We start from the raw sequence: 12,281 nt of genomic DNA, 5'->3' as shown, positions 1-12,281 counted from the left end.
CCACAGAGTGACCACAGAGTGACCGCGACGGCTGGGCTTCTCCAAGTTCTATTCTCCTATATCCCTAACACAAAATGTGAGGGTGTCCATTGGAAACAAAAGGAAGAAAAATAAAACAAGAGGACAGAGGAAAAGAAGGAAAGTGACCTGCTCAAGCAGCTGACAACTTATACTACGCTTTGGTAAGGGTTAGGGTTGCAGGAATATTTTTGGCCTCTTCACAGCTGCATGCTGACCATTATATAGCTATAGGGCAAGTTTCTTTTTTAATATAAATTTTATTAAACAAATTTAGCAAAACAAGTTGTCAATCAATATAATCCATTACATTTCCCTTTTTTATTCCCTCCCCTCCCTCTCCCACCCCCTCGAGACTTCCCTCAGCTCCCCTCTCTGATTTGTCAATACATATTATTTGTCATGCTGGCCACATGACCTGGAAGCTATACGCCGGATCCCTCGGCCAATAATGCGAGATGAGCGCGCAACCCCAGAGTCGGTCCCGACTGGACCTAATGGTCAGGGGTCCCTTTACCTTTATTATTTTCTGCATGTTATAAATTTGTACATATCATTACTTTATCTGCCACGTGTTCTACCAGTAAACTTGTGAATGTTTATTCAAAACCTGCCAAGCAGTCCAAGTCATTTTGTTGTCTTTTTAAGGAATTTGTGAAAAGTTCCCATTCTTCCTTAAAGTCACGGTTTTGTCTTTCTCACGCATTCTCTGTGTTAACTTTGCCATCTCTGCATAACTCGTCAACTTTTCTTGCCCTTGTTCTTTCGTTGGGATTTCCTCATTCTTCCAATTTTGCGCCAATAAGACTCTTGCCGCTGTTGTAGCATACATAAATAAGTTCCTTGTTTTTCTTGGCAAGTCCTGTCCTAAAATCCCTATCAAAAATGCTTCTGGCTTTTTAATAAATGTCATTTTAAAGGCAAGTTTCAGTGGGCAGCCTTTTACAGCTAAATAAATAGCACACAAGGCAGAGAGTTCAAGGGATGCAAAAAGAGCATCATTTCTTATCTTATCCTTATCTTATCCTTTCTTATCTCTGCTGTCACAAGATTCCTAAACAACAGCACAAGGGTCCTGTTCGAGGGTGTCAGAGGTCATGAGCCAGGAGCAGGTCTGTTAGCGGGTGGAAACGGAGAACTTTTGAACATTGCAGTTTCAAACAGTACTGGGAATTCTTTCTCCTACTTATCACGGAACTTCAATGACCCAAGGTATTCCTCCTGTTCAGGAGCTAGGGGTGTTGAAAGATTTGAAACTAGCTTAAAAATTAAAGATGTAATATAGATACACCCATTGCAAGCCACTAGGGCTGGGTGATATAGCAATATATCGTCCAAAACCGGTTTGAAGTCCGTATCTTTCATAGCGGTTTCATAATTTTTGACTTGGCAATATATCGCGAATCATGATGTGTGTGTGTGCGCGCTATGCAAAAATCACAATGTGGGGGAAAGTGTGAAGCTAGTCAGTGCCTCTACTTAGCTCCATCCTTATTTCAGACCTTGTGAAATATTGGTATATTGCGGTGTTTAGCTGGCGATATATGACAGTGTTGAAAACCAGGTATTGCCCAGCCCTACTCTCCACGTGAGGTCTGTGAAAAATAAACGAACTACGTATTTGGCATTGAAACAAAACCTTAACAGACGGGAGAGCTGGTTCCAAGTTAACAAAACAAATTTCAGTAGGGACAAATGTAAGGTTCTGCACTTAGGCATGATGAACCAGACGCACAAATATAGGATGGGGGACACTTGCAGTAAATGTGGAAAGGATCTAGGGGTCTTGGTGGACCAAAAGTTTAACATGTGCAAACAGTGTGACGCAGCAGCAAAAAAAGAGCTAATGCTTATTCTAGGCTGCATCAGCAGAAATACTGTGTTCATTTCAAGGACAGGAAGAGCTGTTCAACAGTGGACCGGTCTCCCTCAGAAGGCGGTAGACTCTCCTTGGAGGTTTTAAAGTAGAGGTTGGATGGCCATCTGCCATGGATGCTTTAGCTGAGATTCCTGCATTGCAGGGGGCTGGACTAGATGACCCTCGGGGTCCCTTCCAACTCTATGATTCTATGAAAAGAAAAAAAGTCACTGGGCATCCTCAGAGAGAGGTACTTTCATGACACGCTTTCCACGACCTGGCTCACAAGCTTTCTCCTTTTTACAGAAGTGCACGCATTTATCTGCCAATGGAGGGCAACACTTCATGCACCTCCATTTGTTTGTGGCACAATAGCACCTGCTAGTCTTTAAAGGAATCAGAAAACTCTGTGTCCTAACCACCCCTTAAGTGTCAAACTTGACAAAGGATTCTGGAGAACTCAAAAGACTACATGCTATTTTGCAATGTTTTGCTTAGTCTAGTAAAGGTATCATTCTGGATTTTCCTTATGGGATAATATGGCTGCCATTATTCTTTTTTTTTAAGGTCTCCATATTCTTCCTCAGTGGGCCAGGAGCCTGATGTGACAAGATTTCAACACCAGAAGATATGGGTAGGCAAGCTAAGGCCCGTGGGCCGGATGCGGCCCAATCGCCTTCTAAATCTGGCCCACGGACGGTCTGGGAATCAGTGTGTTTTTACATGAGTAGAATGTGTGCTTTTATTTAAAATGCATCTCTGGGTTATTTGTGGGGCATAGGAATTTGTTCATCCCCCCACAAAAAAAATATAGTCTGGCCCCCCACAAGGTCTGAGGTTCAGTGGACCGGCCCCCTGCTGAAAAAGTTTGCTGACCCCTGCCAGAAGAGGATGCCATGAAATTGAAACGGGGCCTTTTGACGGACACAGTGGCTCAGAAAGTTAGTCCTCCTCGGTCTGTCAGTTGATTCTTCTCCCCGGATTGTCAGTTAATTCTTTTCCTGATGCTGACCTGGCGGGACCGCATGGCTGCAAGTAGCTACAAGCAGACCAGGAAGTATGCAATCGACCCAGTTCTGGGAACACTTTGAAATGGCCTGACAAGGACCTCTTGGAACAAAGTATGCCTTGGGATCCTCCCTGGGCAGAACACCATACCAGCCAAGATAATGTTATTTCCCATGTTCCTTTTTGTGAGTGCTTTTAAGCCACTGGTTTACAATCAATTCTACTTTCTAAATGCCAAAATGTGCAGGAGGCTGGTGTGAGGCTAAAAAATGACAAGAGGTGATGTGAGTCATGGGGAGGGGGTGGGGGAAGAGAGAATAAAGACTTGAACTACCCCAGGGGAACAACACATGCATACAGAGACACAAGCACACAGGACTATTCTTGTAAATAGTGTGGTTTAATTTTGCCTAAAGTCCTCAATGCCTTATCCTGCTGTGGATAGCCCAGTCTGCATGGCCTCCTGCCCTGCTGGAGGGAGACTACTAGGTTTTGGATCCCAACTTTGTGGCTCACAGCTGCAAGCGGCAGGGTCCGTGGTGTGCCCTGACTGGGGAGGCCAAACCCAAAGAGCCCACACCTGCTTCGTGTCAGCTGCACCCCGCGAACGCTCTGGTCCTCTACAAATCTATTCAGAGCATCTTCAGAACACCACGACCCCTCAAAAGGGACAGAAGCAGCAGAGGGGAAGAAACCCAGAGTCGGACGCCGAGCCGCCAAGACAACACGTTGCCGTTTTGGCCTTTTGACGCAAGGAAACCGGAGCACAGAGAAGCCCTTCAACCCAAAAAAACACTTTTGCTCAGTTAAGACCGGAAAGCCAGAGGAGAAGGTTGGTTAGAAGAACTTGACACCCCGCCCGTCATCCAGGGTGATGATTTCAGCCTTGTGGTCCTGCTGCAGAGCCTGCAGCGCGCGGAGAAGCATGGCTTCTTCCAAGCCATGGAACTCTAGGAGAGGAGGAAACAGCCTCGGTTGAGGGATATGGCAACCACACATCAATGCTTCCACAAAATAAGCAGCAACCACCACATCTGGTGGTAGAGAGTTCCATAGTGTAACCATGCACTGGGGCGAGAAATACTTCCTTCTGTCTTCAGTAGCACCTTAAAGACCAACAACGTTTTTATTTTGGTATGAGCTTTCGTGTGCATGCACACTTCTTCAGATACACTTGAAACAGAAGTCAGACCCTTATGTATATACAGAGGGTGGTGGTGGGTGGGTGGGAATGGGTGAAGGGCTGATGGGAGTGGTAAACCTGTAGATGGCTGTTAACGACTGCTGATGACTGCAATTGGTCCTGCGGGGAAAAAGCAAGGGCTTCAGAAGTTTCTGAATTGGAACTCATTACCAAGCTTAAAACCATGGAGCCACCTGGGATGAACAAAGACATTGGATTCTTATCTCATTATGCATGATCAAGCTATCCTTAGCACCTCATATTTGAAGAAGTGTGCATGCACACGAAAGCTCATACCAAAATAAAAACTTTGTTGGTCTTTAAGGTGCTACTGAAGGATTTTTTTTGTTTTGCTTTGACTCAGACCAACACGGCTACCTACTTGTTCCTTCTGTCTGTCATTGGATGACCCTGGGTTCTAGTATTATGAGAAAAAGAGGTTTTCCTCTTTTTATCCACATTGTGCATAATGCAGCCTTACTCGCCTTTCCCCTCCTAAACTAGAAAAAACCCAAAGGTTGTAGATTTTCCTCCTACAGGAGTTGCTCCAACCACTTGATCATTTGGTTGGCCGTTTCTACACTACAATGCAAAATCCACCAGGTGCAAGCAAAGCTACCTTCATTCTCTGTGTCATCGCCATTGGATAGCTCATACAATGTGAAAACTGAGTTGGTCATCCCATTCTTTGACACCTGGGAACAGAAGAGGGAGGGGGGGAAAGAGAATGTTAAAACTCTGACCCGCATTTATCAATTTTCCAGTCTCAGATCAATAAGTCAATAAAAACAAAGAAAAATGTTCAACACTTTTCGTAAAAGGGGGGGAAAATCAGTAGCAGAGCAGCAAAACACAGCAATAAAAATAACAGAGGAGAAAAAACAAACACACACAGTTTGAGCAATGTATCAGAAGGCCTTCTACATTTGGCACTGACAATACATTAGAATAGATGCCAGGCAAGCCTCCTCCAGGAGAACATTTGAGTTGTGGGTTGCCTGCATTGAAAACACCATTCGCCCAACCTTCAGAGGCAGGCAGGTTCACGCAAGAGATGACATGTTTTTAGTTTCCAACGTGTGCATGGCTTCAAAGATAAAAAAAAACAGCAGCATTTTTAAAATTGTGCTCAGAAACAGTCCAGCGGCCCATGAAGAAATGAGATATTCTTATTGGAAAACAAAAATCAAAACCAAACAGATGCCGTGGTTAATTTCCTTCTCAAAGACCACATCTCTGGAAGCCTTTTTCTTACTTTTCAAGCTCTGCAAAGCCGTTCATCAAGGCTCAATGCAGGCAATCTGCTTGGGCCGGAATTTGCATGTCAGGCAAGGGAAAAAAAATGTCCCAAGAATCTCAATTTTCACTGGGAAAAAGAACAGCAACTTTCTAGCCCTTAACACTGGGGGGGGGGGGAGAATGCCTGGTGAAACTTCAGAATGTGGGAGGGGAGGAAGGAGCTGATCCAAGCATAGCTCCATGACCTCAACTAATAGTTTCCAGGAGCATCATTAATCAATATGGGTTATACCAGGCATCCCCAAACTGCGGCCCTCCAGATGTTTTGGCCTACAACTCCCATGATCCCTAGCTAACAGGACCAGTGGTCAGGGAAGATGGGAATTTTAGTCCAAAACATCTGGAGGGCCGAAGTTTGGGGGATGCCTGGGTTATACAGTCCAGAACCTGCTCTTACCCACTGATAGATGAGCTTGCCCCATTCTTCCGGACGCCGCCACATGATCAGAAAGCTAGATTTGTTCTTGTCAAGCCATTCAAGATTCCCTGGAATGAAGCAGAACACTCACATAACATCAGGGCCCACTTGTACTTAAGACAACAGACACTGAATCTCTCCTGTGTAAGAAGTCGATTCCTCATCCTCTAACCCAGCAACCCGGCTTACTTCTAAGATGAGTCTGTGCACAAAAACATTAATGTGATTTAAGTCACACTTACTCGGAAGTGAACCTCACTGAAATTGATGAGAATTGCCGCCAAATAAACATCTTTGGGATTAGGGATTTATATGACCCTCAAGTTTCATGATCTTCTACCCATATAACCCTTTTGCACAGCATTGTACACAGTTTCCCCCCATCCTACCACCAAACAGAGAAAGATCCCACCAGAAATTGCAGCTTGAAGTGTATCATTAAAAATTAAACAGCACAAACTTTCTGATGTCAGGAAACTTCCAGCTTTGGGGTGGGGTGGGGTAACATTTATTTATTTATTTAATTTCAGAATATTGACTTAAAACGTCTCCTGATGATTGTATACCCATTTTTATATTCGGCTGAAAAGATCATACATCTCAACATTTCAGAAACAGGCTAATCTAGAGTTCTCAAAACTTCTGTTACCATTTCAAAATCACATCATTTTATCCCTGTTCTCAGTGACGGCCGGTTGCTTTCCTTACCCCCAATCGGGATAAAAAGGAAGTTCAAACTGTCTTATGGGCCGAGAAGTTTCATTTGCTGACCCACCTTTACTTCTGTAAGGGAGGTGCTTTTGTTTCCCATGCCAGCTGTTAGCCCCCGCCTGGCATTTTAAAAATGAGAACTGGATTAAAACAGTAAACGCAAAGTTAACTCAAAGTCAACACAAACCAATACCCACCTTTTTTCCTGAGTTCTTCTAACACCACAATGATGGATTCCAATGGGAGCTTTCCTGTTTCACAGTTAAGGAAACAGTCACTTGCACAGGATAGGAAAAGGGTATACTGTACAGAAGTCGAGAAAGTAATACAAAGTGGGACAAGTCACTCAACTTAGGACAACTAAAGGAACCTGAAAGGTTTTGGTCTCAGAATTCAGGGGTGGCGGTGTTCAACTGAATTTTACTCAGAGCAGATCCACTGAAATTGACGAACCACAGTTAGTCATGTTTATTAAATTCAGTGACTGTGCTTGAAGCAAACAGTTGAAGCATTCTAGTTTCTCAAGGAGATGACTCTTTTCTTTGCTGCAGTAATGCAGCAGATATGGTAACCTCCCCATCAAGCCAAGCATGCAGCCAACCCAACTCAGAATTTGGTCACTGAGCTGGAAGGGGTCAAAATGACATTAACTCAACCCTTTGCTTGAAAGGCAGAACCATCCACCAACCTCTCAACAGATCCACTAAGGCAACCCTAAACATGTGCAGAAAGCAGGCACCTGCAGAGCAAATAGTTTGAGACGATTCAAGTAATTAAGTTCCATGTTGCAGGGGAGGAAAACTATGCAGAAGTTTGATTCCACCTTGAATTTACATTGCAAAATTGGCTTCCTAATACAGTGCCGAGTAAGAAAACCCATCGTCCAGAAGAGGGCAACGAAAATGGTCAAAGGCCTGGAAACGATGCCTTATGAGGAACGGCTTAGGGAGCTGGGTATGTTTAGCCTGGAGAAGAGAAGGTTAAGGGGTGATATGATAGCCATGTTCAAATATATGAAAGGATGTCATATGGAGGAGGGAGAAAGATTGTTTTCTGCTGCTCAGAGAAGCGGACATGGAGCAATGGATTCAAACTACAAGAAAGAAGATTCCACCTAAACATTAGGAAGAACTTCCTGACAGTAAGAGCTGTTCGGCAGTGGAATTTGCTACCAAGGAGTGTGGTGGAGTCTCCTTCTTTGGAGGTCTTTAAGCAGAGGCTTGACAGGCATATGTCAAGAATGCTTTGATGGTGTTTCCTGCTCGGCAGGGGGTTGGACTGGATGGCCCTTGTGGTCTCTTCCAACTCTACGATTCTATGATCAACGCAGCACAAAAGCAAACCAAGGTAGGTCATTGCAGAAAAACAACCACCTATTTTATAGTAAGAGTAAAATAGCTGCATTGTACTTTTTAACATGGGTGGCGTTTTTGACGCAGGTGGCGCTGTGGGTTAAACCACAGAGCCTAGGGCTTGCTGATCAGAAGGTTGGCGGTTCGAATCCCTGCGACGGGGTGAGTTCCCGTTGCTCCGTCCCAGCTCCTGCCAACCTAGCAGTTCGAAAGCACGTTAAAGTGCAAGTAGATCAATAGGTACCACTACAGCGGGAAGGTAAACGGTGTTTCCGTGTGCTGCTCTGGTTTGTCATGCTGGCCACATGACCTGGAAGCTGTATGCCGGCTCCCTCGGCCAATAACGCGAGATGAGTGCTGCAACCCCAGAGTCAGTCACGACTGGACCTAATGGTCAGGGGTCCCTTTACCTTTACTTTTTAATGAACTAAAGAGAGATATTCTGTGTAACTGAAATGTATTCTGATACAATTCGCCCACAAGGAAATGTCAGCTACTGTCATCTAAGTCCCTCTGTTTTTAATAGATCCAACAGGGCAACAAATATTTTGAGGACATCTGCTCAGCAATGACCCAGACTGCAATACAGAGGGATGACATTTCAAAGAAAAATGAGTATAAAACAAGTTTGAGAAGCAAAAACTTATCTTCTACTCAGCAAAACTAAAAAGGCTAAAAGAGAACTCACATGCTGTTCTGGCCCAAGATAAGGATAGAGCTGCTGACCTAGAAAAAAGCATTTGTTTAAAAATGCAATGTCATTCTGTGCGCGTTCCCTTGTTCTATACTTGTGCAGCAACCCAACTAACAATTGCTGCAAGCCTGAACTGCTTTCCAAGCCTGAACTGTGCACTGTTCTTCCATGACAGCAGGCAGCATTTCATCTTAAAGAAACAGCAAAACTCCTTTGCCTGCTCACCAGGGTAGGTAACACAGTCACAGGCTAGGGGGAGGAAGGATACGCTGCAGTTTCCAGTTGTTGAAGAGTGGGCTCTCCTGCGCCTCTGCAACAGTCATGGTGTAGAGCTTGTTGAGGCGGCAGTAGGAAAGCACTAAGGAACACCAAGCCGTCAGCTGCTTCTGCCTCGTGTCCACATTGGGCTGCAACCTAAACACAATCACAGGGACAGCTATAGCTCCATGCTTGATCAGTTCATTTCAGGAATCCAGCTAAGCAAGTTCCAAAACAGAATCAAGAATTAGAAACTTCCCATCTCCTGTCAGAAAACCCTGGTGGTGATGACGTTCTGGGTCCAGCCGCGTGGCTGGGGAGAGCTCAGAGCCCCTTGGCCGAAGCAACCGCTGCTTCTTCCCCTGAGCTGGCCAACAGATGTGCTTCACATGAAAAATAGGGACAATGGCTGCTGAGACCATATTACACCGGTCCTGAAAGATCTACACTGGCTCCCAGTACGTTTCCGAGCACAGTTCAAAGGGTTGGTGCTGACCTTTAAAGCCCTAAACGGCCTTGATCCAGTATACCTGAAGGAGCGTCTCCACCCCCATTGTTCTGCCTGGACACTGAAGTCCAGCTCCGAGGGCCTTCTGGCGGTTCCCTCATTGTGAGAAGTGAGGTTACAGGGAACCAGGCAGAGGGCTTTCTCGGTAGTGGTGCCCACCCTGTGGAACCCCCTCCCATCAGATGTCAAGGAAATAAACAACTACCTGAATTTTAGAAGATATCTGAAGGCAGCCCTGTTTAGAGAAGTTTTTAATGTTTGATGTTTTATTGTGTTTTTAATATTCTGTGGGGAGCCGCCCAGTGGCTGGAGAAACCTAGCCAGATGAGTGGAGTCTAACTAATTTATTATTATTATTATTATTATTACCAACAATTAAGAGCAGCATGGACTGGTAAGAGTGAAAAAAAAACAAAGCTTTTGGGCCAGCTTCCCTTTGGACCAGGCAACTATCTTGGGTGTCAAAGGGCATCACCAGTTCGGTGCTTTCTGGAAAACAAAAACAAAAAGCAGCCAAGCATCAAACAGGGCGCCCTGAGCAGCAGGAGCAACTGTGGGCCTTAGACTCACAGAACCGCAGAGTTGGAAGGGACCCCCGAGGGTCATCTAGCCCAACCCCCAACTAGATCATACACGAGTCGTGCCCAGCTGAGGTTCCTGTATTGCAGGGGGTTGGACTAGATGACCCTGGTGTGCACCTTCCAACTCTACCGTTCTGTGTTCCGACGGGCTGCTTTAGAGGGTGCGCTCACCCCACCCGCCACCCCACCCCACGGACTAAGGGGGCTGGCGGATTGAAGCGTGAGGCCGAGGAAGGGGTTGTTGGTGCTGCTGTTTTTGGGGAGGGGTCAAGAGGGGAGCCGGGGGACTCACGTGAAGAAGGGCGGGAAACTGTACTGCCAGGGCCACTCGAAACTCATCATCGCCTCTGGGGCGGAGCAGCGCTTCCGTCTCCGAGCGCCAGCTCTCGGTCCGACTCGAAGAGGCTTCCCCCGCTCCCCGCAAGCACCGCCGAAAGGTTCCGGGGAGAAAGAAGCCTGGGCAAAGTTCCCCGCCTCGCGCGCCCATAGAGCTACGCAGCCTCAAGAGCCACGCGCCCTCTTCTGCTGCGGAGTGTCGTCGGGCTGTTAGAGCAGCTCATCTTTTGTTGTTGTGATTGTCGCTATCCGCATGGTTTAAATATTGTGGGGTGGTTTTTTTTGTTTATTTACTTATATAATTCGTAAAAAATTAAAAAGCCCCTTGATCGCGTGTGTGTGTGTGTGTGTGTGTGTGTGTGTGTGTATGTATATATATATATATATATATATATATATATATATATATATATATATATATATATATATATATATATATATCCCAGGCATCCCCAAACTGCGGCCCTCCAGATGTAAACATCTGGAGGGCCAAAGTTTGGGGATGCCTGATATAACCCCACACACCCAGACATACACAATCAATATATACACAAAATACACACACACACACACACACACACACACGGACAATCAAAAAGCTTTTAAAGTTATACACGCACACACGCATACATATAAACAGACACACACACACAGTGGTTTTTTCTAGGGCTATGCAGGGGTACGCATACCCCTAATCATTTTGTAAATCTTTGTACTTTTGTCCATTTACTGTATTTATTTTTTCCAATTTGAACTATAAAATGGTGGTTTTCTTGAGTCAAAATGAGAGTACCCCTAAACATTTTTAAAGAAAAGAAACACTGTGAGCACATGCACTCAAGAGGCTTTTTAAATTTATACAAGCCGCTTTGAGGTGGTTTTATGTAGCCTATTATTATTGATTATCATGATAATAATAAATGATCATAATAATAACAACTGCCATTAGCTGTGGGAGTATGCAAGTCTATGGAGCACAATTTTTAAGAGGCAAGTGGCCGCTGAATTTGGGTTTGGAAGTTGTCTGGAGAGCTTTAGGTCGGACCATTAGGTTATCCATTACTGCAGCTGTGTGTATTTTGATGTGGATTGCACACGCACACAAATTTATTAATGTGTTTACCCCACCCATCTGGCCAGGTTGCCCACAATAAAAGGGATTTTATTTAAAAAACAAAAACAAAACAGTCCTTATGCATTTACAATCTGGGAAAATAATGCTCATATTCAATTACTGCTACTACTACGACTGCTGTTGTTATTTTTAAACGAATGCGGAAGCTGTATTTCAATCCAGCAATTAAATAGATTTTTCCAGTGTCAGGGTTGAGGACAGCTTGTTCTGGAAGGAAACGGGCAATTTCCCTAAGCAATTAACTCAGGGGCTGCCAGTGCAAGGAGCCTCAAGCAGGAACTGGTTTATATAACATCAAATGCACCCATGGGCACTTTCATAAAATAAAATAAAAGCACAAGCAAATTATTTACAACTGTTAACCAAAGTCAAAAGCTCTCCTGCCTTTCTGAAGGGGCTGCTTCAGTTGCTTGTTTCCTCCTCCCTTACATCAGCAGTGCCTCCCCTCTCAAAAGGAGAAAGTGATGCCAATTAGTTTCCAGGCCCAATGCAAAGTGATGCTTTAAACCTATAAACGGCTCAGGACTGCAATACCTCCAGGACCGCTGCGACAAACCCAGGACGTTGTCACCAATTATTATGACGGTCCCGGCGTTGTCACAAAAACTTTCGATGATCCCACCTAATATGTGCGGATCCCACCCAAAAGCAATGTGCCTCTCTTTGTATAACTCTATCAGAGTGTTGAAGGAAATGGGTTATTCCCTAAACAACCCACCTATCCTTCTTGCGCCCCAAATAAACTGCCTGTTTAAGTTTGGGGTCTGCTAGTAATCGAATTGCCGTAACACGGCTCAGTATCCTTTCTAACTCCCGACAAGTGTATCAGGAACCACCTTGTGCTCACTGTAAGGATTCCCTTTTTAACCTAAGGTTCACATCCACAGCCTGTTGCTACGTTGTGGCCCTTCCTCCTGGCACT

The 12,281-nt window shown here is 44.9% G+C and overlaps 1 protein-coding gene across 1 annotated transcript; it reads right to left on the bottom strand.

Moving 5' to 3' along the window:
* Window positions 1–3,273: 3,273 nt before the first annotated feature.
* VPS25 (vacuolar protein sorting 25 homolog) lies at window positions 3,274–10,319 on the bottom strand. The gene is made up of 6 exons (XM_035137052.2): window positions 10,181–10,319; window positions 8,810–8,955; window positions 6,693–6,746; window positions 5,764–5,852; window positions 4,687–4,762; window positions 3,274–3,834 (listed from the first exon to the last, which is right to left on the bottom strand). The coding sequence occupies exons 1-6, from the start codon at window positions 10,228–10,230 to the stop codon at window positions 3,722–3,724; spliced, it is 528 nt and encodes a 175-aa protein (XP_034992943.1). The 5' UTR covers window positions 10,231–10,319; the 3' UTR covers window positions 3,274–3,721.
* Window positions 10,320–12,281: the final 1,962 nt, after the last annotated feature.

Source organism: Zootoca vivipara, chromosome 13 (assembly GCF_963506605.1).
Source record: "Zootoca vivipara chromosome 13, rZooViv1.1, whole genome shotgun sequence".
Taxonomy (NCBI): Eukaryota; Metazoa; Chordata; class Lepidosauria; order Squamata; family Lacertidae; genus Zootoca; species Zootoca vivipara.
This window is presented reverse-complemented; position numbering and strand designations above follow the sequence as displayed.

Excerpts from the sequence above, each read along its gene's own strand:
- VPS25 (XM_035137052.2), bottom strand. The coding sequence starts at position 10,230 with ATGATGAGTTTCGAGTGGCCCTGGCAGTACAGTTTCCCGCCCTTCTTC. Across the intron at positions 8,956-10,180 it reads AGTTTCCCGCCCTTCTTCAC|GTTGCAGCCCAATGTGGACA; the intron begins GTGAGTCCCCCG and ends GATTGTGTTTAG. Across the intron at positions 4,763-5,763 it reads GCAAGCTCATCTATCAGTGG|GTGTCAAAGAATGGGATGAC; the intron begins GTAAGAGCAGGT and ends TTCTGTTCCCAG.